The sequence below is a fragment of the Bufo bufo genome, chromosome 8 (genome assembly GCF_905171765.1).
Source record: "Bufo bufo chromosome 8, aBufBuf1.1, whole genome shotgun sequence".
NCBI lineage: Eukaryota > Metazoa > Chordata > Amphibia > Anura > Bufonidae > Bufo > Bufo bufo.
In genome coordinates this window covers 204,836,405-204,858,142 of record NC_053396.1, presented here as the reverse complement: position 1 = coordinate 204,858,142, position 21,738 = coordinate 204,836,405, and the positions used below count along the sequence as shown (strand labels likewise).

Below are 21,738 nucleotides of genomic sequence, written 5' to 3'. Positions count from 1 at the left end.
TATGCTACCGTTAGTATGGGCAACATGAAGTTGATGACAGGTTCCCTTTAATGAAGCACAAAGCCAAGTTCAGCTTCGCATTTTGATTCAGCAATTTAGGCGAATAAGCAAAGTAACACGTGATAATTCTCACGATATTTGCTGAAACTTTGGAAAGACCTCCGCGGAGGACATACATTTTACAGTAGAACAGAGCAGATATTGTTAACAAAGTTTTTAAAAGAACCTTGTTCAGCAATTCGAACCCGATTCGCTCAACCCTAGCCGTCAATACCAGAAAGGAGTGGATCCCGGGAGGTGGGACCCGCACCTATCTGGAGAACGCAATCCCCCCCCTCCGAGGTGACGGAGCGTACGCTGTACATGTACTGCATGCTCTCCATTCATCGCTATGGAAGTTCCGAAAACAGCCAAACGAGTGAGCTCAGCTTTTTTCGGAAGTCCCATAGTGGAGATTGGAGAGACCACCGAACAGGTGTGACCACCTTTCCAGTCACAGCTACGGGACTGCAGGCCAGCGGTCTGCTATTTTTGCAACTCCCATAGCAGTAAATGGTGAGTGGGCGCAGCTGATCTTTATTCGCTTCAAGGGTCCTGTTCTGGAAATCGGAGCAGCTCACATTGATGGGATCTGCACCTACCTGACACTGATGGCATATCCTAGCAATAGGTCATCAATGTCCCAGATGGGAATACCCCTTTAACCATTTCTGGATGCACCTCCACACCCATAGTTTTTGGGTTTTTTTGCAATACATTTTTACTGGTTTTCTTCTATTTATAAAAGGTTAAAGGTTACAGATAATTGCCGATGGGTTCCAGTAGTGTTAGACCCACACAATCAGCTGATCACGGGGGTTGGGGGCATCCTGCCTTGAATTCCCCTTTAGCGTCCGATCACACCCAGGGCTGCCTTCCTTCACCGTTGTATGCCAGACGTACAATATAAACCAAATTCACCTGATTAAACTCCAACAGGTCCAGGAGGTCAAACAGTTTGCGGTTTTTCTCATTGTCCTTTAGTTTGACGTAGTACTGCTGCAGGCCGTGGAGGGTCAGCTTGGTCTCATCATCCACGAAGATTTCCATTGGCTGGAGGAGGGGGTGGGAAATTAAGGGTTAAACAGTAAGGGGCGGCGCCGGCTTTTTTTGTTTTCTTTTTTAAGATTTTTGAGAAGCCTCAGGCGAGGACTGGATCAAGGTGGCACCCCACCCACACTGATGAATTTCTCAGGCTAAGCTGGCATCTCGCATACAATTTATAAATAAGAAAATGGGCCAATCCCCCAAAAAGCGCAAGGGAAAAGTGGAACGCCTGTCTTCACCCAACCAATCTAGTGTCCATCTCCCGTTTTTCAGAGGTCTCTGGGAACTAAAAGCAGCGACTGACTGGTTCCTATGGGCTCCACTTTTCCTTTGCACCATTTCCGATAAGTCTTCTCCGGGAATTTCTAGAGGACGTAGTAGTAAGAAGCAGCTATCTATAGAACGGACCCCGAAGTGAACGAGGGCGCGGCACTCTCCACTCACTTCTATGGGAGAGTTGAAAATAGAGGAGAGGTGGCCGCACTTGTGCAGTGCACTCTACATTCACGTGGAGAGCACGTCGCGCATGGGCTCTTGTTCACTTTGGGGGCCCCGTTCCAAAGATAGGTGCAGGTCCCAGAGATGCAAACCGCACCTATTTGATATCGGTGGCATAGCCTAGTGCTATGCCACCAATGCTTGAGATGGGCCAACCCCTTTAAAGGGGTATTCACACAGAATATTGATCACCAATCCAAAAAACAGGTGATAAATGGAATGTGACTGCTGGGGCCTTCACCGATCACTACTAGAACGTGGTCCTGAGATCTCGTAGCTGTTGGAATCGGCCTCAAAAGACTTTGAATGCTCCACCGCCATTTCATTAGAATTCCTCCTCAAGTAGTGAGTGTGTGGAACTCAGGACCTCGATCAAGTAACTGGTCAGGTCCCTACGATGATACTTAGTCTATATTCTTCGTAGGATAACACTTTAACACCAAATATCTGAGACAAAAAGAACTATAAATCAGCTCTGTCAGGTCTCCTATCCGAATACAGCATGGGCCAGAAGTCATATATATAGTAGTTTCCTGTGTGTGTGTGCAGGACTCCTAGGCTCCAGGAGCGGGGCCGGGGGAAGCAGGACTCCCAGCCTCCAGGAGCGGGGCCGGGGGAAGCAGGACTCCCAGCCTCCAGGAGCGGGGCCGGGGGAAGCAGGACTCCCAGCCTCCAGGAGCGGGGCCGGGGGAAGCAGGACTCCCAGCCTCCAGGAGCGGGGCCGGGGGAAGCAGGACTCCCAGCCTCCAGGAGCGGGGCCGGGGGAAGCAGGACTCCCAGCCTCCAGGAGCGGGGCCGGGGGAAGCAGGACTCCCAGCCTCCAGGAGCGGGGCCGGGGGAAGCAGGACTCCCAGCCTCCAGGAGCGGGGCCGGGGGAAGCAGGACTCCCAGCCTCCAGGAGCGGGGCCGGGGGAAGCAGGACTCCCAGCCTCCAGGAGCGGGGCCGGGGGAAGCAGGACTCCCAGCCTCCAGGAGCGGGGCCGGGGGAAGCAGGACTCCCAGCCTCCAGGAGCGGGGCCGGGGGAAGCAGGACTCCCAGCCTCCAGGAGCGGGGCCGGGGGAAGCAGGACTCCCAGCCTCCAGGAGCGGGGCCGGGGGAAGCAGGACTCCCAGCCTCCAGGAGCGGGGCCGGGGGAAGCAGGACTCCCAGCCTCCAGGAGCGGGGCCGGGGGAAGCAGGACTCCCAGCCTCTAGGAGCGGGGCCGGGGGAAGCAGGACTCCCAGCCTCTAGGAGCGGGGCCGGGGGAAGCAGGACTCCCAGCCTCTAGGAGCGGGGCCGGGGGAAGCAGGACTCCCAGGCTCTAGGAGCGGGCCGGGGGAAGCAGGACTCCCAGGCTGTAGTGAATCAAATCATTCAAACTATATCCCCGCGATCTTGCCCTCCCCAAATAGGAGACCTGACAGATCCACCTTAGCTACTATGTTATAGTACAGTCTGCTATGCGAGAAACCATCTTAACCTGTGAAAGAAATGGCACAACTTACAAAACAAGAGGTTACCAAATGTAGTCTTCAAGGTGTACATTTTAACATTCTGACACCATCACAACTAACTCGGCTCAGACGTTCCATAACTAATCAGTCCTCCTGATTCACAAGAGGTTAAAGGGGTTGTCAAAGATCTAAAAATTGTAGGAGGTATGAGCTAATAAAAAAAATATATATATAAAAATTTAATAAAACAACACTTCAGGACTTCTGGTTCCAGCACGGACAAGGTTAGTACTGTTTTATTGCCCCCCCAGTTTTCTTAGACCATGGACAAGCCCTTTAAGGAGAACCAAATACAGTAAAAGCAGCGGATTAGAGGAAGTTTCCATGCATCCAGTGCTAATTTTCTGAATTATTGGACATTACCAATGCAACTGTTGTTCGTCAAAAAAAACTCAGCTACTGTTCAAGGTGCGAACCAGTCAAGCGGCAATACAGTGGGAGTAGAGAGACTTCCTCTAATCTGTAATGAAAAAACTCCATCTTGTAGACGCCTTTCACCCCCCCCCCCCACCAGGGCTGGACAAACCCCTGGAGCCAGGCAGTCAGTAGACTAAGAAATGGGCCACTGGGGCCCAACTTTTGTTGTTTTCTTTTAATGTATATGGCAGTTCTTAAAAGGTATATGGCTGTCATGGGGGGCATCCTCAGGACAGGCCATCGGTATGAGATCGGCGGAGGTCCGATTCCCAAGTAGACCTGCCGATCGCTGCTGTCTCTTCCTAGGCCATGTGACATCACGTTCATTGGTCACATGCCCTCGGCAAATGAATGGGGCTGAGCTGTGATACCAAACATGGCCGCTATATAATGTACCGCACTGTGCTCGGTGAGATAAGAGAAGGCCGTGGTGCAGTCTCCTGAAGGGTCGTAACCCCCGACAATCTCATTTTGATGACAAATCCTGAGGAAAGACCATAAATATGTAAATCCCAGAAACCCCCTTTAAGGGCCGGCATGCAACTCTCCATGTATGACCGGGGTTTCTGAAGCAGAACAGCAGCGATCACTCTGGCTTGAAAAGTAGTCTGTCCAACCCTGGTACAGATCCTCCTATGTCTCAGACCTCTAGTAACAGAGCAGAAGACAGAGCGGACATAAGGACGGAGGGCTGACACACCCTTTAAGACCTGGAGACATTTATACGGGACAGCTTGGATTTATACTCTACAACCAGTGAGTTAGAAGAGGTGGCAGATCCTCCATTGCTGATCAGTAAATCATCTAGTCCACCCCGGGATGGAAACGGTCGATAAAGATCACTGGATCAGATGAGGAAAGAGCAGTGTAAAGCCTGTTAAAGGGATACTGCCATCTTATAAAGCGAAGACAGATCGGTAGGATGGAGCGGTGCTGCGGGGTTTACGTGGTGAAGGGGCTCCAGCACTGATTTACCACTTTGGCCCCTTCACTCTCTGCATGGTCGGAGTCCTAAAGGTCAGACCCACCCACGTGATGGCATATCCTAGTATAGAGTCATCACAATATAAGATAGGACTACCCCTTTCATGAAATCACTAGAACATTAAAAGGGGTTCTGCAGTTTGTTCTCTGGATAGATCATCAGCATCTGATTGGCGGGGGTCCAACAGCCGGGACCCCCGCCAATCAGCTGTTTGAGAAGGCAGCGGCCTTCTCACCGTTTACCGCTAACCCAGTGAGGACACGACTAGTATCACTGGCCTGGGCGCAGCTGAGCTCTGTTCACTTGAATGGAGCTTAGCCGCGCCCAGGCCAGTTGATACTAGTCGTAACGTCACTGGGCCGGCGGTAAACAGTGAGTAGGCCGCGGAGCTCCTGGAGAGCCACTGCCTTCTCAAACAGCTGATCGGCGGGGGTCCTGGGTGTCGGACCCCCGTCGATCAGATGCTGATGATCTATCCAGAGGATAGATCATCTCCTCTCTAAAAATTTTACTTTTAGCAACCATGACATCACACAACACCCGCATGTTCAGGAACCTCCGAAACCAAGAACACACACAAGCTCAGCATCAACAGCCTGATAACGTGCAACTTAAACAGGTTGTGCAAGAATGAGCGTTTTTTTTTTTTAGCATCCTTCCCCCTCCACACACTTGACCGGACCTGTAAAGGGAACCTTACTTACCTGCTTCCCGGTGCTGGCTCTCCGCTCCTTCTCCTCCCGGCCTGGGAGGCTGCGCTTGCCTCCCTTGCTGTAAGACTCAGGTTCGATGCCAATGACTGGCCGCGGCATTGACCGGATCCCCTTGAGCCATGTGACTATGTGCCATGACTTAAGGAGAGCCAATCATCGCCATGGTCAGTTTACAGCGAAGGATCCCAGGCCGGAAGAAGGAGGAGGAGCGGGGAGCCAGTGCCAGGACGCAGGTAAGTAACCTTCCCTTTACAGGTCGGTGTTGCCAAAAACCCACCAATTCTTGCACAACCCCTTTAATAATTTCTCGTGACATTTTTAGGTTCAGAGGTCCCATGTCCACATCAGACACAAGAGAACATAACACACAGTGCTACGCGCATGCAAACACCTCGATCCAAAATGTACACCTTGATTCACAGTCACGTATGTATGGAACCGCCTCGTAACAATAACTAAGGATGGAAGCGTCTGTGGGTTACACGGACAATTCTATACATACGCACAAACACGCGGCGAGCCTCACAGACAAAGCTCCGAAATCAGATGTGAGAGAGAAGGAAGACAGAAGGAATAGAGATGGCTCCTCAACCCGCCTAACACTACTATATGCTGTTCCTGCACCTTCTGCGTTCTTCACACCTCCCTCCCAGAATTATAAACAGTCCCTCCTCCAAGCATCCAAATATATGGCTATATGGCCTGCTGCCCGTTGCTGGCTGACAACCTGCGATCTATATGCCTATCTATACAGCCAACTTGACTGCCCCGGACTATTGCCCATCCTGCCCCCATCTCTTCAGTGCAAAAACTCCCAATCCCCTGACACCAGTAGATGAGGGAAGAGGTGACAGGGTTTTCCAGGAATGCAATACTGATGACCCATCCTCATATAGGTGTCAGACTCCCAGGACCCCCGCGGAGCAGCTCCCCTCCTCACAGCTTACCAAGCACAACGCCATACATTGTATAGTGGCTGTGGTCGGTATTGCAGCCCAGCCCCACTCACTTGCATAGAACTGCGCTGTGCCTAGGCCAGGTGGCCGCTGAAGGTGACATCACAAGGCCTAGGAAGAGGGAGCAGTGCTCACTGTAGCGTCATGGTCTCTTCAAACCCCCATCAATCTGATACTGATGACCTAGCCTGAGGATGGGTCATCAGTATCAAACTCCTGGAAAACCCCTTTAAATGTCACAGAAGGAAAAAAAAAAGAATAAAAAATTAGAAAAAAAATAAAAAGACTATCCTGGCTTCATCCCAGTCTGGTATAGTAAAAGGACTATGATCTGGCATCAACAAGACAAGAAAGGTGACAGATCCTAGGACTGGATTATCAGGTGGACATGGAGCCCAAATACATCTATTAGAGGATTCGCCCAGTTATTTACCTCCTTTCACCCCAACTGTTTGATGCCAGACTACCAGATGCTGGATTAAAAGGGGTCGTCTCACTTCAGCAAATAGCATTCATCATGTAGAGGAAGTTAATACAAGGCACTTACTAATGTATTGCGATTCTCCATATTGCCTCCTTTGCTGGCTTCATTAATTTTTCCATCACATTATATATACACTGCTCGTTTCCAGGGGTTACAGCCCACCCTCCACTCCAGCAGCGGTGGTCGTGCTTGCACACTATAGGAAAAAGGGTCGGCCTATGCACACTCCCGCGGTACCGGCCACCGCTGCTGGACTGCAAGGTGGTCGTAACCCCTGGATACGAGCAGTGTATAATGTGATGGAAAAATGGATCCAGCTAGCAAAGGTTCTATGGTTACGACCACGTTTCTATGGTTACGACCACCCTGCAATCCGGTAGCAGTGGCCATGCTTGCACATTATAAGAAAAAGCATTAGCCTATGTGCGGTCCCATGGTGCCGACCACCAGGCAGGCCAGCTTTTTTTTTTTTTACTACAGTGTGCAAGCACGACCACCACTGATAGATTGCAGGGTGGTCGTAACCATGGAAATGAGCAGTGTATAATGTGATGGAAAAAGGATTCCAGCCAGCAAAGGAGGCAATATGGACAATCACAATACATTAGTAAGTGGCTTGTATTAACTTCCTCTACATAATAAATGCTATTTGCTGAAGTGAGACGACCCTTTTAGAGCAATTTTTTTTTTCTTTTTACACTGCTGAAAATCGCTAGAAGAAAATATAAAAACAAAAATATTTTTTTTTTTTAAAAATCGACACAATCAAAAAATGCAAAAAAAACACAAAACGTGTCCCATAAAAAAAAAAAAAATCAAAAATTATGTAAAGATGTTAAAAAAAAACAAAAAAAAAAAAACTGAGCGCTGCCAAACCATGCGGCATGGTCTCTGCACTGCTGTGCGATCAAAAAAATAAAAATATGGCACATGGAGCATTGTGTGATAAAACTTACTAGTGTGACTTGTTCTGCTGCGTCACATGGATTTAGGTGACATGTAAACTGCGTCATATGGTGTCACGAGACATAGCTATGTGTGATGAGTTGTGTCACAAGTGGTCAGTGTGGTTTCTAGTGGCCACGCAATTGGTTTCCTTGCATGAGGCTTGTGGGCAGTGCGGCTGTTCGTGTATCCCTTGGGTGGTGACGGTGTATATGCACTTGTGTCACACAGGACCGGATGCTTCACCCCGACTAGTGTAGCACAACTGCCGGAATATAAAGTGACCGTGTCAATTACATGATGTGTAACACTTTTGCGGGTGTATCACACGTGTTTCTGACCTGGGGCGACTGGACTAGCTCGCTTAGGGCAACACATTTAACCCATGCCACTAAAGGGTCAATGTTGACCGATTTGGGAACGGTGAAAATTGTGCCAAATGTTGCGTGAAACTTGACGTATGTGGCAACTTGACTTTGTGCCATGTCAAAAAAAAAAAAAAAAGAAAAAATAGCTCTCGTGACACGACTGTGAAGGACGGGGAGAGCAGAGGTCGGGCCAGCATCAGGTCAGGCCATCGGGTTGGTTGGCTTAGGGTCACGACAGGACTGCGGCTAGACCCAGACCCGGTGCTTGCAGATTTGTTTCAGCGAGATCTCTTTGGCAGCAATTTCAGGCAGGGGCTGCTGGAAGGATGATGCGAGAGGAGGAGAAGGGACGTGAGGAGGTGATTATTACATCTTGCATGAACTTGCGGCAGACTGGGCGGATCTCCTTGCTGAGGGTGGCGCTGAACATCATGACCTGCTTCTCGTGAGGGGTCATACGGAAGATTTCTTGAACATCTCTGCGCATGTCTGGTTGAAGAGAATACAGAAAAATGACACTGGTGAACAGCTGTGACATCCCACCAGGACCCGGACCCTCGAGTCAGAATTGCAATCGACACCATACAAAGCTACAAACCCGGATGAGCTGCAGAGAGCCCCCTTGCATTCCATAAACTGACATAACCCCCCAAAATGCCCGGGCCCCTCACACAGGTTATACTCTCCTTGCTCCCCGACACCCGTGCCGCTCCTGATGCCCGCACGGCTGCTGCAGAATCTCCCCGTTGTGCAGATCAGAACATCTGGAGAGGGGGGGTTGTGCCTGCGGCCAATAGCAGGCCCCGAAGGGAACAAGCCTCCTTAGCATCGCAGGTTACGCTAGGGAGGCTCGCTCCTGTTGAGGCCTGCTATTGGCTGCCATCCCCTGTCGCTGGATGTTTTGATCTGCGCAAAGGGGAGATGCAGCAGCGGCTGTGCGGGCATCTGAAGCGACGCAGGTGCTGGGGAGCAAGGTAAGTATAACCTGTGTGAGGGGCATTATAAAGGGGTTGGATATCCCCTTTCACTCTGCACTAATCTCACCAAAGTACAGCTGCACAGGCTCCGGGTTTTTCATGTGACGGGTCCGCACTCACCTAGCTGTTCTAACATCTTGTCACATTCGTCCAAGATAAAGTGTTTGATGTGCTTGAGATTCAGGTTCTTGTTTCTTGCCAGCGCGAGAATTCGGCCCGGGGTGCCCACCACTATATGGGGGCAGCTCTTCTTTAGCATCTCCTCGTCCTTCTTAATAGAAAGGCCGCCAAAAAACACTGCCACCTAGTGGAGGGAAATAAGAGGAGATAAGCACCAGATGAAGCACAAAACGGCATAACCCAGTGAAAAGAAACAAAGATGTGAAGGGAAAAAAAGTCCTCTCACTTTCTTAATAACTTTCTACCGATCTTTACAAAATCTTATAACTGAAATGTATAAAATGTACAACCCACGTAGAGGAGCAGACAATAAAAGGGAAAGGTGGTCAGACAGCTGCCATCTGCTCCAGACAACAGAACAAACGGTTTGAAAACTGGTTTAGCAATGTCCGCTAGGTCAAGGCAATAAGGCCTCTTGCACACGAACGTTGTGCATTCGTTCCGTGCATTGGGTCCGCAGTTTGCGTCCCCCAATGCACGGGCGACATCCGTGCGGCGGCCGGGACGGATCGAGACCCATTCAACTTGAGTGGGTCCGTGATCCGTCTGGACCACAAAGACGTTATATTTTTTTGCGGTGCAGAGGCTCGGACAGAAACACCACGTAGTGCTTCCGATTCGTGCTTCCGTTCCGCATCTCCGCGATTGTGGACCTATTCAAGTGAATGGGTCCGCATCCGTGATGCAGAGTGCACACGGGCCGGTGCCCGTGTATTGCAGACCCGCCGTATGTGGGCCGCAATACGGCCACACAACGTTTATGTGCAAGAGGCTTAAAAGTGGTAAAACTTTCCCCTCCGCAGTACTGGGTGAGCGCAAATAGTCCAGTAAGGCCAAAGAATCAGAGGATGATCTCTCCTTATGTCCATGGGTAAGACTATCAGTCTCAGCACCACCTACAGGAAGATAGAGGAAGTGCAGGCAGGGAGTATTCAGAAACAGATGATAGCAAACTTAAAGGGAATCTGTCACCTAGTTTTACCCTATAGAGATGCGGACATGCACGGATAGATCGCCGCTAGCATGTCCGCAATATACCTGTCCTATAGCTCTGTGTGGTTTTATTTCGTTTAAAAAATGATTTTTATAGATATGTAAATTAGCCAAGTAAGGTGCCCAAGGCGTGGTTACTTACGGTGCCCAAGGCGTGGTTACTTACGGTTAAGGAGCCCAGCCACGCCCCTGTGAAGGAGCCCAGCACCGCCTGCATCCAGGAATCTCCTCCTTGCTCACAAAGTTACAGTGCCGCAATCTCGCGATGCACGAGCTAGCGCATGCACAGTGCCGGCAAAGTGTTTGTTCCCTTTGCTGGCATCAGCCTCAGTGAACGAACTGCGCATGCGCTAGCTCGTGCATCGCGAGATTGCGGCACTGTAACTTTGTGAGCAAGGAGGAGATTCCTGGATGCAGGCGGTGCTGGGCTCCTTCACAGGGGCGTGGCTGGGCTCCTTAACCGTAAGTAACCACGCCTTGGGCACCGTAAGTAACCACGCCTTGGGCACCTTACTTGGCTAATTTACATATCTATAAAAATCATTTTTTAAACGAAATAAAACCACACAGAGCTATAGGACAGGAATATTGCGGACATGCTAGCGGAGATCTATCCGTGCATGTCCGCAGCTCTATAGGGTAAAACTAGGTGACAGATTCCCTTTAAAGGGGTTATCCAGTATCTACAACAGCCCCAGCTCCCCCATGGGAATATATTTACCCCGCTCCCGGTCCCAGCACCGCTGCTTCTCCCTGTACACGGATGAGAACATCCGGTGTCGTGGGGGGAGCAGCCAATGGCAGGCAGGGACATGAAGAAGCGGCGGTGTGGGGACCAGGAGTGGCGCAGGAAATTGCTGATCGTGAAATGCTCCCAATGTCTGATAAGTGTCAGTCCCACTTATCCTTAGAACGGAGCCCACAAAGTGCAGGACGCACAGCGCATTTGGGGCTGCCCGCCATTCATTTCTATGGGACTGCTGAAAATAGCTTAGTGCTGGCTCTGCCATTTCCATCAGTCCCATGGGTGTGAATGGAGTGGTAGCTGCGCTTGCACGGTGCGCTCTCATTCATAAAAAACTTGAGATTTCAACAATCAGCCGAGGGCTGCTACTTCACAGTGTAACAAGTGACCAGCAGAAAGATTACCACAGCACGGTGGGGTACAACATGAGGCAGGCAAGGTAACCAGTTTCTGGGGGCTGCAGTCCCCGTCCTCAAGTGTCACCCACCGTGCTCCGGGAACCCAAACCATCAGCTACCGCTGTTTCAGTCTCTCGAGCCCCACGTTTCGGGCGCCAACTGTTGAAGATGCTCCTAATCAGAGCTAAAATGTTTGCTTCTGCTGCTTCAAATTAGTAGTTTAATCCTAGGATTTTGTGTGCACAGGAGAAGAGACTTGACGCCGGCAGGGTCAATTCAGTTCTCAGCTTTATTACACAGCACATTCCTATACATAGTGAGGAAGGGGGGGGGGGGGGTAAATTGTGTAGTGTCCTCATTGGTCAGCAGTGGTACTACGTTCATCACAAACCACCCCTCCAGAAGGGGGGTCTTCCCGGAATGCCTGAGACCCTCATGCTGTTCTTTGTTTGAAGCAACAGGATATGGGAGCCATCTTGATTTCTGAAGAATGATATACATATATGCACATCTCTATCACCACAGAAATTAATGGAGGCTGGTCGCACTGTTCTAAGGATAGGGGCGGGTCCCAGAGGTGGGATGCGAACCTATCAGACATTAGGGGCATACCTCAGCAATAAACCCCCAATGTAGCAGACGGACCAACCTCTTTAAAGGGGATGACCAGTTTATAATACTGGCGGCACATGTGTTGGTAACGGCCCATGTTATGTCTACACAGTCCAATATCCCTGATAATTGGCCTGAAAAATCGGTCCATGTGAAAGGAGCTTCACTGTGTAAGAGACTAGATCAAAGACTGTGGGTCCAGGAATCCCAAGTCCCAAAAATCCCCACCTGTGACCAGAAGGCCCAAGGGTGACTAAGGGTCCATTCACACGTCCGCAAAATGGGTCCGCATCCGTTCCGCTATTTTGCGGACCCATTCATTTTCAAAATTGAACATGTCCTATTCTTGTCCACAATTGCGGAGTTCCGGCGATGTGCGGGCCGCAAAACACATACGGATGTGTGGATGGATCCTTAATCAGTAAAAAGCTGAATTTAGTAGGAACACGTTAAGGCCTCATGCACACGAACGTTTTTTTTCACGGTCCGCAAAAACAGGGTCCGTAGGTCCGTGATCCGTGACCGTTTTTTCGTCCGTGGGTCTTCCTTGATTTTTGGCGGATCCACGGACATGAAAAAAAAGTCATTTTGGTGTCCGCCTGGCCGTGCGGAGCCAAACGGATCCGTCCTGAATTACAATGCAAGTCAATGGGGACGGATCCGTTTGACATTGACACAATATGGTGCCATTTCAAACGGATCCGTCCCCATTGACTTTCAATGTAAAGTCCGGAGTCCCTTTTATACCATCAGATCGGAGTTTTCTCCAATCCGATGGTATATTTTAACTTGAAGCGTCCCCATCACCATGGGAACGCCTCTATGTTAGAATATACTGTCGGATATGAGTTAGATCGTGAAACCTCATTTCCGACAGTATATTCTAACACAGAGGCGTTCCCATGGTGATGGGGACGCTTCTAGTTAGAATATACTACAAACTGTGTACATGACTGCCCCCTGCTGCCTAGCAGCATCCGATCTCTTACAGGGGGCCGTGATCAGCACAATTAACCCCTCAGGTGCCGCACCTGAAGGGGTTAATTGTACTATCATATCCCCCTGTAAGAGATCAGGGCTGCCAGGCAGCAGGGGGCAGACCCCCCCCCTCCCCAGTTTGAATATCATTGGTGGCCAGTGCGGCCCCCCCCCTTCCTCCCTCCATTGTAATAAATCGTTGGTGGCACAGTGTGCGCCCCCCCCCCCCTTCCTCCCTCTATTGTAATAATTCGTTGGTGGCACAGTGTGCGCCCCCCCCCCCCTTCCTCCCTCTATTGTAATAAATCGTTGGTGGCAATTATTGGCCCCCCTCCCTCTATAGCATTAACAACATTGGTGGCCAGTGTGCGGCCTCCCATCTTGCGCGCCCCCCCCCCCCCCCCATCATTGGTGGCAGCGGGTTACTAGCAATAGTACAAGATTCATACTTACCTGGGAGCTGTGATGTTCGTGTCCGGTCGGGAGCTCCTCCTACTGGTAAGTGACGGTTCATTTAGCAATGCGCCGCACAGACCTGTCACTGTCACTTACCAGTAGGTGGAGCTCCCGGCCGGACAAGAACATCGCAGCAGCAGGTAAGTATGACTCTTCAACTATTGTACTATTGCTAAGTAACCATGGCAACGAGGACTGTAGTAGCGTCCTGGTTGCCATGGTTACCGATCGGAGCCCCAGCGATTAAACTGGGACTCCGATCGGAACTCCGCTGCCACCAATGATGGGGGGGGGGGGGGGGAGATGGGAGGCCGCACACTGGCCACCAACGTTGTTAATGCTATAGAGGGAGGGGGGGGGGGCAATGGGGGGCGCACACTGTGCCACCAACGAATTATTACAATAGAGGGAGGAAGGGGGGGGGGGCGCACACTGTGCCACCAACGAATTATTACAATGGAGGGAGGGAGGGGGGGGGGGCGCACACTGTGCCACCAACGAATTATTACAATAGAGGGAGGGGGGGGGCCGCACTGTGCCACCAATGATATTCAAACTGGGGAGGGGGGGAGGGTCTGCCCCCTGCTGCCTGGCAGCCCTGATCTCTTACAGGGGGATATGATAGTACAATTAACCCTTTCAGGTGCCGCACCTGAAGGGGTTAATTGTGCTGATCACGGCCCCCTGTAAGAGATCGGGTGCTGCCAGGCAGCAGGGGGCAGTCTTGTACACAGTTTGTAGTGTATTCTAACTAGAAGCGTCCCCATCACCATGGGAACGCTTCTGTGTTAGAATATACTGTCGGTTCTGAGTTTTCACGAAGTGAAAACTCAGCTTTGAAAAAGCTTTATGCAGACGGATCTTCGGATCCGTCTGTATAAAAACTAAACTACGGCCACGGATCACGGACACGGATGCCAATCTTGTGTGCATCCGTGTTCTTTCACGGACCCATTGACTTGAATGGGTCCGTGAACCGTTGGCCGTGAAAAAAATAGGACAGGTCATATTTTTTTCACGGCCAGGAAACACGGATCACGGATGCGGCTGCAAAACGGTGCATTTTCCGATTTTTCCACGGACCCATTGAAAGTCAATGGGTCCGCGAAAAAAAACGGAAAACGGCACAACGGCCACGGATGCACACAACGGTCGTGTGCATGAGGCCTAATGGACAGCACATATGAGGGGGACAATTACCTTCACAGACGGCATGTATTTGGAGAATCGCTCGTACTCTTTGCTGATCTGGAAGGCCAGCTCTCTGGTGTGACACATGACTAAGACAGAAACCTGAAAGAGAAAGATCACGTGTGACGCACAGGAGTCCAGACATGTCTATCCTCCATCTTGTCTTCGCGGGAGGGGTCTTGGTAGATTTCTAAATTGATATTCCTATCAATGAGGATCTGCTTGGCGATTTCCAACCCAAAAACGTTACTAGAACACAATTCTGCTGTCTAAGTGATGGGAGGCCTCCACTACTGCCGACATTTCTTCACGTTCCAAATGAAGCGGGGGTGGGGAGAATTGGTGGACCCTTACCTGTCCTGTAATAGGTTCCAGCTGCTGTAACGTGGCCAGGACAAACACGGCTGTTTTGCCCATGCCAGACTTTGCCTGGCACAGAATGTCCATACCCAGAATGGCCTGAGGGATACACTCGTGCTGTACTGTAAGAAGAGACGAGAGAATTCATTACACACAGAGACCCGGAGACCCCGGGGGGGGGGGGGGGGGGGGGGGGGGGGGCTAGAGGTGCTCGGTAATGGTTATCTGCAGTTAGGAATAGCAGGCTCGGCCTTCACGGCAAGCTGATGAACTCCTATGGCTGGGGGCGGCTTGTGTGCTTTTTTTGAGCTTTGAGAGCCATAAACAACTACCGTACATGAACAGAGGATCCGTTCTCATTTTTGCTGAAAACCTAATGTGATGTGAACAGCTTCTTACACGAGCAAATGAAACTTACTAATCCAAGCGGTTATTAGAAACCGGACAAATCCGGGATGTGTCTGAAATAAAGAACTGGCGAGCACTTGACGGACCCTGCACGCCGCTCCGGTCCTTCTGGCCGAGCTCCGTTTACCCGGTTGCAGCACAATCACTGGCTTCAGCAGGGCACCCGACGAGGCCAGTGATTGGCTGCAGCGCCGGTCAAGTGATGTAAATGTGACATTCCTGCTGCCAGTGCGCTGGATTTGTCAAGTACTTCCATGTTCTTTATTTCAGGCAGATCCCGGGGGTTGTCCGGTGTCCTCCTGGCACTACCACTAAAACCTGGGGCCTAAATACAATGCCAACACCGCCCCTGGAGGCATGGCTAGGTGTCAGTTAAAGGGGGTCTTCCTAGACTTTCTTATTCGCGACTTCAGGATACGTCATCAATAACAGATTAGGGGAAGGAGGGATCCGATCTGACCGGCACCCCCAGTTGTAGTCACCCCCACCTCAATATTGATGACCTATCCTAAGGAGAGGTCGTCCATAAGTCCTGGAAAACCCCATTAGAGCATAACACTATCTACACCAGCCGCCCCCCTTCAGTACAAGCGTACCACAGATGTGTAGGTGCGCGTTCACACCCGGCAGACTTGTTGCAGACTGTTCCGCACCTAGAAGCTGCTCTCTCGTCAGTACCAGCCGCTCACCTTCTGATGGATGCTCAAAGCCACAGTCCACGATGGCCCGGAGCAACTCAGGTTTTAGAAGAAAATCTCGGAATCCAGAGCTGTGGATGGACACATAGGATCCCTTCATCTCCTTCTTGGGGGCAATGTCCGGAGCATCGCCCCCGGCCTGGTTGTCGACCTCGTCGTCTTCATAGTCCAACAGCTCGTTGTCCACGTCGGTCTCTGCCATGATCCACTTGGATTTGGTCCCGCTGGAGGTTCTAGGACAGAGGGAGAACAGATGAGAAGGGGCGCAGCGCAGGACGGACTACAACACAGGGGCCAGGGTCTTACTAAAGGGGTGCGGTCGCTGGGGGTCTGACTGCTGGGACCACCAGTCATCACATAGGGGGTCCCCGAGTCCTGTGTGAGTGAAGTGTATGATCTATATACTGTGAGAGGTCTGTATATGATTGGAGGTCATATCTAAGAGGGGTCTGTATATAGGGGTGTCTGATCTATATACAAGTATATGGGGGGGGGGGTCATATCTGGTGGTCCATATTCCTTTAGGGTGTATTTTTAGAGGGTTTGACTTGTATACAGGGAGGGAACTGTATATGGGGGGGGGGGGGGGGGGCGGTCTGACCTGTATACAGGGAGGGGTGTATATATGGGGTTTCTGATCTGGGAGGGGTCTCAATATAGGAATCCATAAATACAGGACCTGACCTGGGCAAGGTTAATTAACCACTTTATTTACAAATGCCTATATGGGCAATAGGAACCTATCTTGGCCCAAGTGCAAACTAATACTTCACTTTTATTATAATATTCATTAAAATGTGTCACTAAATATGGTTGTGAATCACATGTTGTGGAAACACAGACAAAAAAACAAAATAAGCTACTAAGGTATTAAAAACACAGTCTACAATCCACTGTAGGAGATGATGGATATAGTCAATTAGAGACGATGTGCACAATCGCTCACTCAAAAAGCTATGAGGGCAACCACTTGCACTGCCACGTCTGTAAATATTGTTGATTTTTAGCTGTATATAATTGTCAATTTATTGTCCTATATTGATGGTGGGGGACTTGTACCATCAACCCACTATATAGCTTGAAATGCTGTTTAGCAGCTGACATTTATTGCAGGCGTTGGCAACACAATATATAACTCCTATGTGTACAACCACCTGGTGTGTGCAACCTTCTGGTGGTACCAATCGGATGACAGTAATCCAGCCAGACCACTGTTTGTCTCTGCCAGGGCAAATGGTTATAAAGGCTATGAGGTCAACCTCTTGCCGTGCCACGTCTGTAAATGTTAATGCCTACTCAATCTGGTTATCGGCTAAATCAGATTTTCAAATAGTTGCCCTATATTTGTAGTGGGGGACTTGTTACATCAACCCACTACACAACTTGAAATGTGCAGCTAACATTCAGTACAGACGTTGGCAACACTGTTATAACTCCTGAATGTGCAGCCTGCTGGTGGTGCCAGACAGGTCACAGTAACCCGGCCGGACTACTATTTGTCTCCAACAGTGGAAACATGACCGCTTATTAAAACCTAAGTCTGCCCCCCGACATGTTTCGCCAGTATCTCTGGCTTCTTCAGGGGTAACGGGCAGCGTTGAATAGCCTCCGATACCGGAAGTTGAAATAAGGTGTCCATGATTGACAGATACCAGCGCCCTATCAGTGACGGGGGCGGAAACCATCACCAACCAATTGCCGTGGTGAAGCAGGCTCTCATCATAATTCTGCATCAGCCCTCACCGTCGGCTACCAAACGCGTCATGGTTGTGTCTCTGCCCTAGGCGCGCATGCACCGGCACTCCGACATCCGCACTAGGGGTGTCATATCTGATGGTCCATATTAATTTCAGGAGTTTGACTTTTATACAGGGAGGGGTCATATTTATTTAGGGTGTAGTTCTGGGGATCTGTATACGTGGGGGTGCCTGATCTGTGTACAGTGAGGGGTCTGTATATGTGGGGGTGCCTGATCTGTATACAGTGAGGGGTCTGTATATGTGGGGGTGCCTGATCTGTGTACAGTGAGGGGTCTGTATATGTGGGGGTGCCTGATCTGTGTACAGTGAGGGGTCTGTATATGTGGGGGTGCCTGATCCGTGTACAGTGAGGGGTCTGTATATGTGGGGGTGCCTGATCTGTGTACAGTGAGGGGTCTGTATATGTGGGGGTGCCTGATCTGTGTACAGTGAGGGGTCTGTATATCTGGGGGTGCCTGATCCGTATACAGGGAGGGATCTGTATATGTGGGGGTGCCTGATCCGTATACAGGGAGGGATCTGTATATGTGGGGGTGCCTGATCCGTATACAGGGAGGGGTCTGTATATCTGGGGGTGCCTGATCCGTATACAGGGAGGGGTGCCTGATCCGTATACAGTGAGGGATCTGTATATGTGGGGGTGCCTGATCTGTGTACAGTGAGGGGTCTGTATCTGTGGGGGTGCCTGATCTGTGTACAGTGAGGGGTCTGTATCTGTGGGGGTGCCTGATCTGTGTACAGTGAGGGGTCTGTATATGTAAGGGTGCCTGATCTGTGTACAGTGAGGGGTCTGTATATGTGGGGGTGCCTGATCTGTGTACAGTGAGGGGTCTGTATATGTGGGGGTGCCTGATCTGTGTACAGTGAGGGGTCTGTATATGTGGGGGTGCCTGATCCGTATACAGGGAGGGGTGCCTGATCCGTATACAGTGAGGGATCTGTATATGTGGGGGTGCCTGATCTGTGTACAGTGAGGGGTCTGTATATGTGGGGGTGCCTGATCTGTGTACAGTGAGGGGTCTGTATATGTGGGGGTGCCTGATCTGTGTACAGTGAGGGGTCTGTATATGTGGGGGTGCCTGATCTGTGTACAGTGAGGGGTCTGTATATCTGGGGGTGCCTGATCCCTATACAGGGAGGGGTCTGTATATGTGGGGGTGCCTGATCCGTATACAGGGAGGGATCTGTATATGTGGGGGTGCCTGATCTGTGTACAGTGAGGGGTCTGTATATGTGGGGGTGCCTGATCTGTGTACAGTGAGGGGTCTGTATATGTGGGGGTGCCTGATCTGTGTACAGGGAGGGGTCTGTATATGTGGGGGTGCCTGATCCGTGTACAGTGAGGGGTCTGTATATGTGGGGGTGCCTGATCCGTATACAGGGAGGGGTGCCTGATCCGTATACAGTGAGGGATCTGTATATGTGGGGGTGCCTGATCTGTGTACAGTGAGGGGTCTGTATATGTGGGGGTGCCTGATCTGTGTACAGTGAGGGGTCTGTATATGTGGGGGTGCCTGATCCGTATACAGGGAGGGGTGCCTGATCCGTATACAGTGAGGGATCTGTATATGTGGGGGTGCCTGATCTGTGTACAGTGAGGGGTCTGTATATGTGGGGGTGCCTGATCTGTGTACAGTGAGGGGTCTGTATATGTGGGGGTGCCTGATCCGTGTACAGTGAGGGGTCTGTATATCTGGGGGTGCCTGATCCGTATACAGGGAGGGATCTGTATATGTGGGGGTGCCTGATCCGTATACAGGGAGGGGTGCCTGATCCGTATACAGTGAGGGATCTGTATATGTGGGGGTGCCTGATCTGTGTACAGTGAGGGGTCTGTATATGTGGGGGTGCCTGATCTGTGTACAGTGAGGGGTCTGTATATGTGGGGGTGCCTGATCTGTGTACAGTGAGGGGTCTGTATATGTGGGGGTGCCTGATCCGTATACAGGGAGGGGTGCCTGATCCGTATACAGTGAGGGATCTGTATATGTGGGGGTGCCTGATCTGTGTACAGTGTAGAGTTGTTGCGATACCAAATTTTTGATTCGGTTTCGATACCATGAAAAAGTATTGCGATACTCGATACCATTCGATACCACGCGAAAAAAATAAACAAAAAAAGCCACGTGCATTCCTCATTTTTAAAAATGGCGAATCGCGCAGTTTTTATTTTATTTTTTCTGTTCCGGCATTCACCACCTAGATTTTTTTTTTATATTTTAATAGTTTGGACTTTTCTGACGTGGCGATGTAATATGTTTATTTATATATTTTATATGTGAAATTGGGAAAAGGGGGGTGATTTATACTTCATATTTTAGTGTTTTTTTTTTTTTTCACTTTTTATTTAATAACTATTTCCCCCCTTAGGGGCTAGAACCTGGGATCTTTCATCCCTTTTCCTATTCACCCTGATAGATCTCTATCAGGGTGAATAGGACTCCACACTGTCCCTGCTGCTCTGTGCTTTGTGCACACAGCATCAGGGATGTTACCATGGCAACCAGTCCTGGCTGCCATGGTAACCGATCGGAGCCCCAGGCTTACACAGCTGGGGCTCCGATCAGAAGCTGCCACTGCACCACCAATGAGGGGGAGTGGAGAGGTCCCTGTGGCCACTGCCACCAATGATTTTAATACTGGAGGGTTGAGAGGGGCCGGCGCACTGTGCCACCAATGATTTTAATGGGATGGGGGGATTGAGGGGGGGGGGGGGGGGGGCACACTGCACCACCAATGATTTTACCCCTTTATACAGGAGGCGGGTACTAGCAGATCAGCGGCAGTTAACTGCCGCTGATCGCAGCTCCCTGTCAGGGGCAGGGTGCCGGCAATGCGATTCTGCTGCCGGCACCCGCCTCCTGTATGTGTTAAAGACTGACTACTGTATATGAGTCCAGACTTTCACTATTAGGCCACACAGAGCGGCGCCCAGCGATGTCTCAACACTCACCATTTAGTCCTGGGCGCCGCTCCGTTCGCCCGCAGTGCCCCATTACTGTCTCCTCTCCTGCTCCACATGCTGCTGATTACTATCGGAGCGATGGGAGGAGACATCAGCTTCACTAGTGGGCGTTCCTTCTCCCTGGCTGTAGCGCTGTCCAATCGCAGCGCAGGGAAAAGGAACGCCCACTAGTGAAGCTGATGTCTCCTCCCATCGCTCCGATAGTAATCCTATCATTGGGGGCGCAGTGCGCCCGCCCCTCTCTTCTCATTGCCGCCCCTCCTCCACCCCCTCTCTTCTCATTGCCGCCCCTCCTCCACCCCCTCTCTTCTCATTGCCGCCCCTCCTCCGCCCCTCTCTTCTCATTGCCGCCCCTCCTCCGCCCCTCTCTTCTCATTGGTGGCAGCGGCAGCAGCACAGGGGGAGGGAGGACAGCTTCCTTCTCCCCGTGCTGCTGAGAGAGAACATGAGCGCGCCGATAGCAGCGCGCTCATGTTCAGAGATACTAGACTGCGCAGAAGCGCAGCCCAGTATCGAAAAAACGGAAATCCCGGTATCGTATCGATACCGGGACAAAAGTATCGATTGGGTATCGAAATTTCGATACCCGCAACAACCCTACTGTATATGTGGGGGTGCCTGATCCGTATACAGGGAGGGGTGCCTGATCCGTATACAGTGAGGGATCTGTATATGTGGGGGTGCCTGATCTGTGTACAGTGAGGGGTCTGTATATGTGGGGGTGCCTGATCTGTGTACAGTGAGGGGTCTGTATATGTGGGGGTGCCTGATCCGTATACAGGGAGGGGTGCCTGATCTGTGTACAGTGAGGGGTCTGTATATGTGGGGGTGCCTGATCTGTGTACAGTGAGGGGTCTGTATATGTGGGGGTGCCTGATCTGTGTACAGTGAGGGGTCTGTATATGTGGGGGTGCCTGATCCGTGTACAGTGAGGGGTCTGTATATCTGGGGGTGCCTGATCCGTATACAGGGAGGGATCTGTATATGTGGGGGTGCCTGATCCGTATACAGGGAGGGATCTGTATATGTGGGGGTGCCTGATCTGTGTACAGTGAGGGGTCTGTATATGTG

At 50.8% G+C, this 21,738-nt stretch overlaps 1 protein-coding gene across 2 annotated transcripts in view; it reads right to left on the bottom strand.

Moving 5' to 3' along the window:
• DDX39B (DExD-box helicase 39B) overlaps window positions 1-21,738 on the bottom strand; it is a 28,783-nt gene that overhangs the window by 3,349 nt on the left and 3,696 nt on the right. Inside the window, exons 2-7 of one of the 2 annotated variants that reach the window (XM_040442188.1) lie at window positions 15,934-16,175; window positions 14,831-14,958; window positions 14,486-14,578; window positions 9,044-9,227; window positions 8,317-8,435; window positions 961-1,092 (exon numbers count right to left, since the gene is read on the bottom strand). In XM_040442188.1, coding sequence (XP_040298122.1) covers window positions 961-1,092; window positions 8,317-8,435; window positions 9,044-9,227; window positions 14,486-14,578; window positions 14,831-14,958; window positions 15,934-16,144 — 867 coding nt within the window. In that variant the 5' untranslated portion in view covers window positions 16,145-16,175. The remainder of the gene's footprint in view (window positions 1-960; window positions 1,093-8,316; window positions 8,436-9,043; window positions 9,228-14,485; window positions 14,579-14,830; window positions 14,959-15,933; window positions 16,176-21,738) is intronic. The other variant, XM_040442189.1, reaches the window with a different exon arrangement.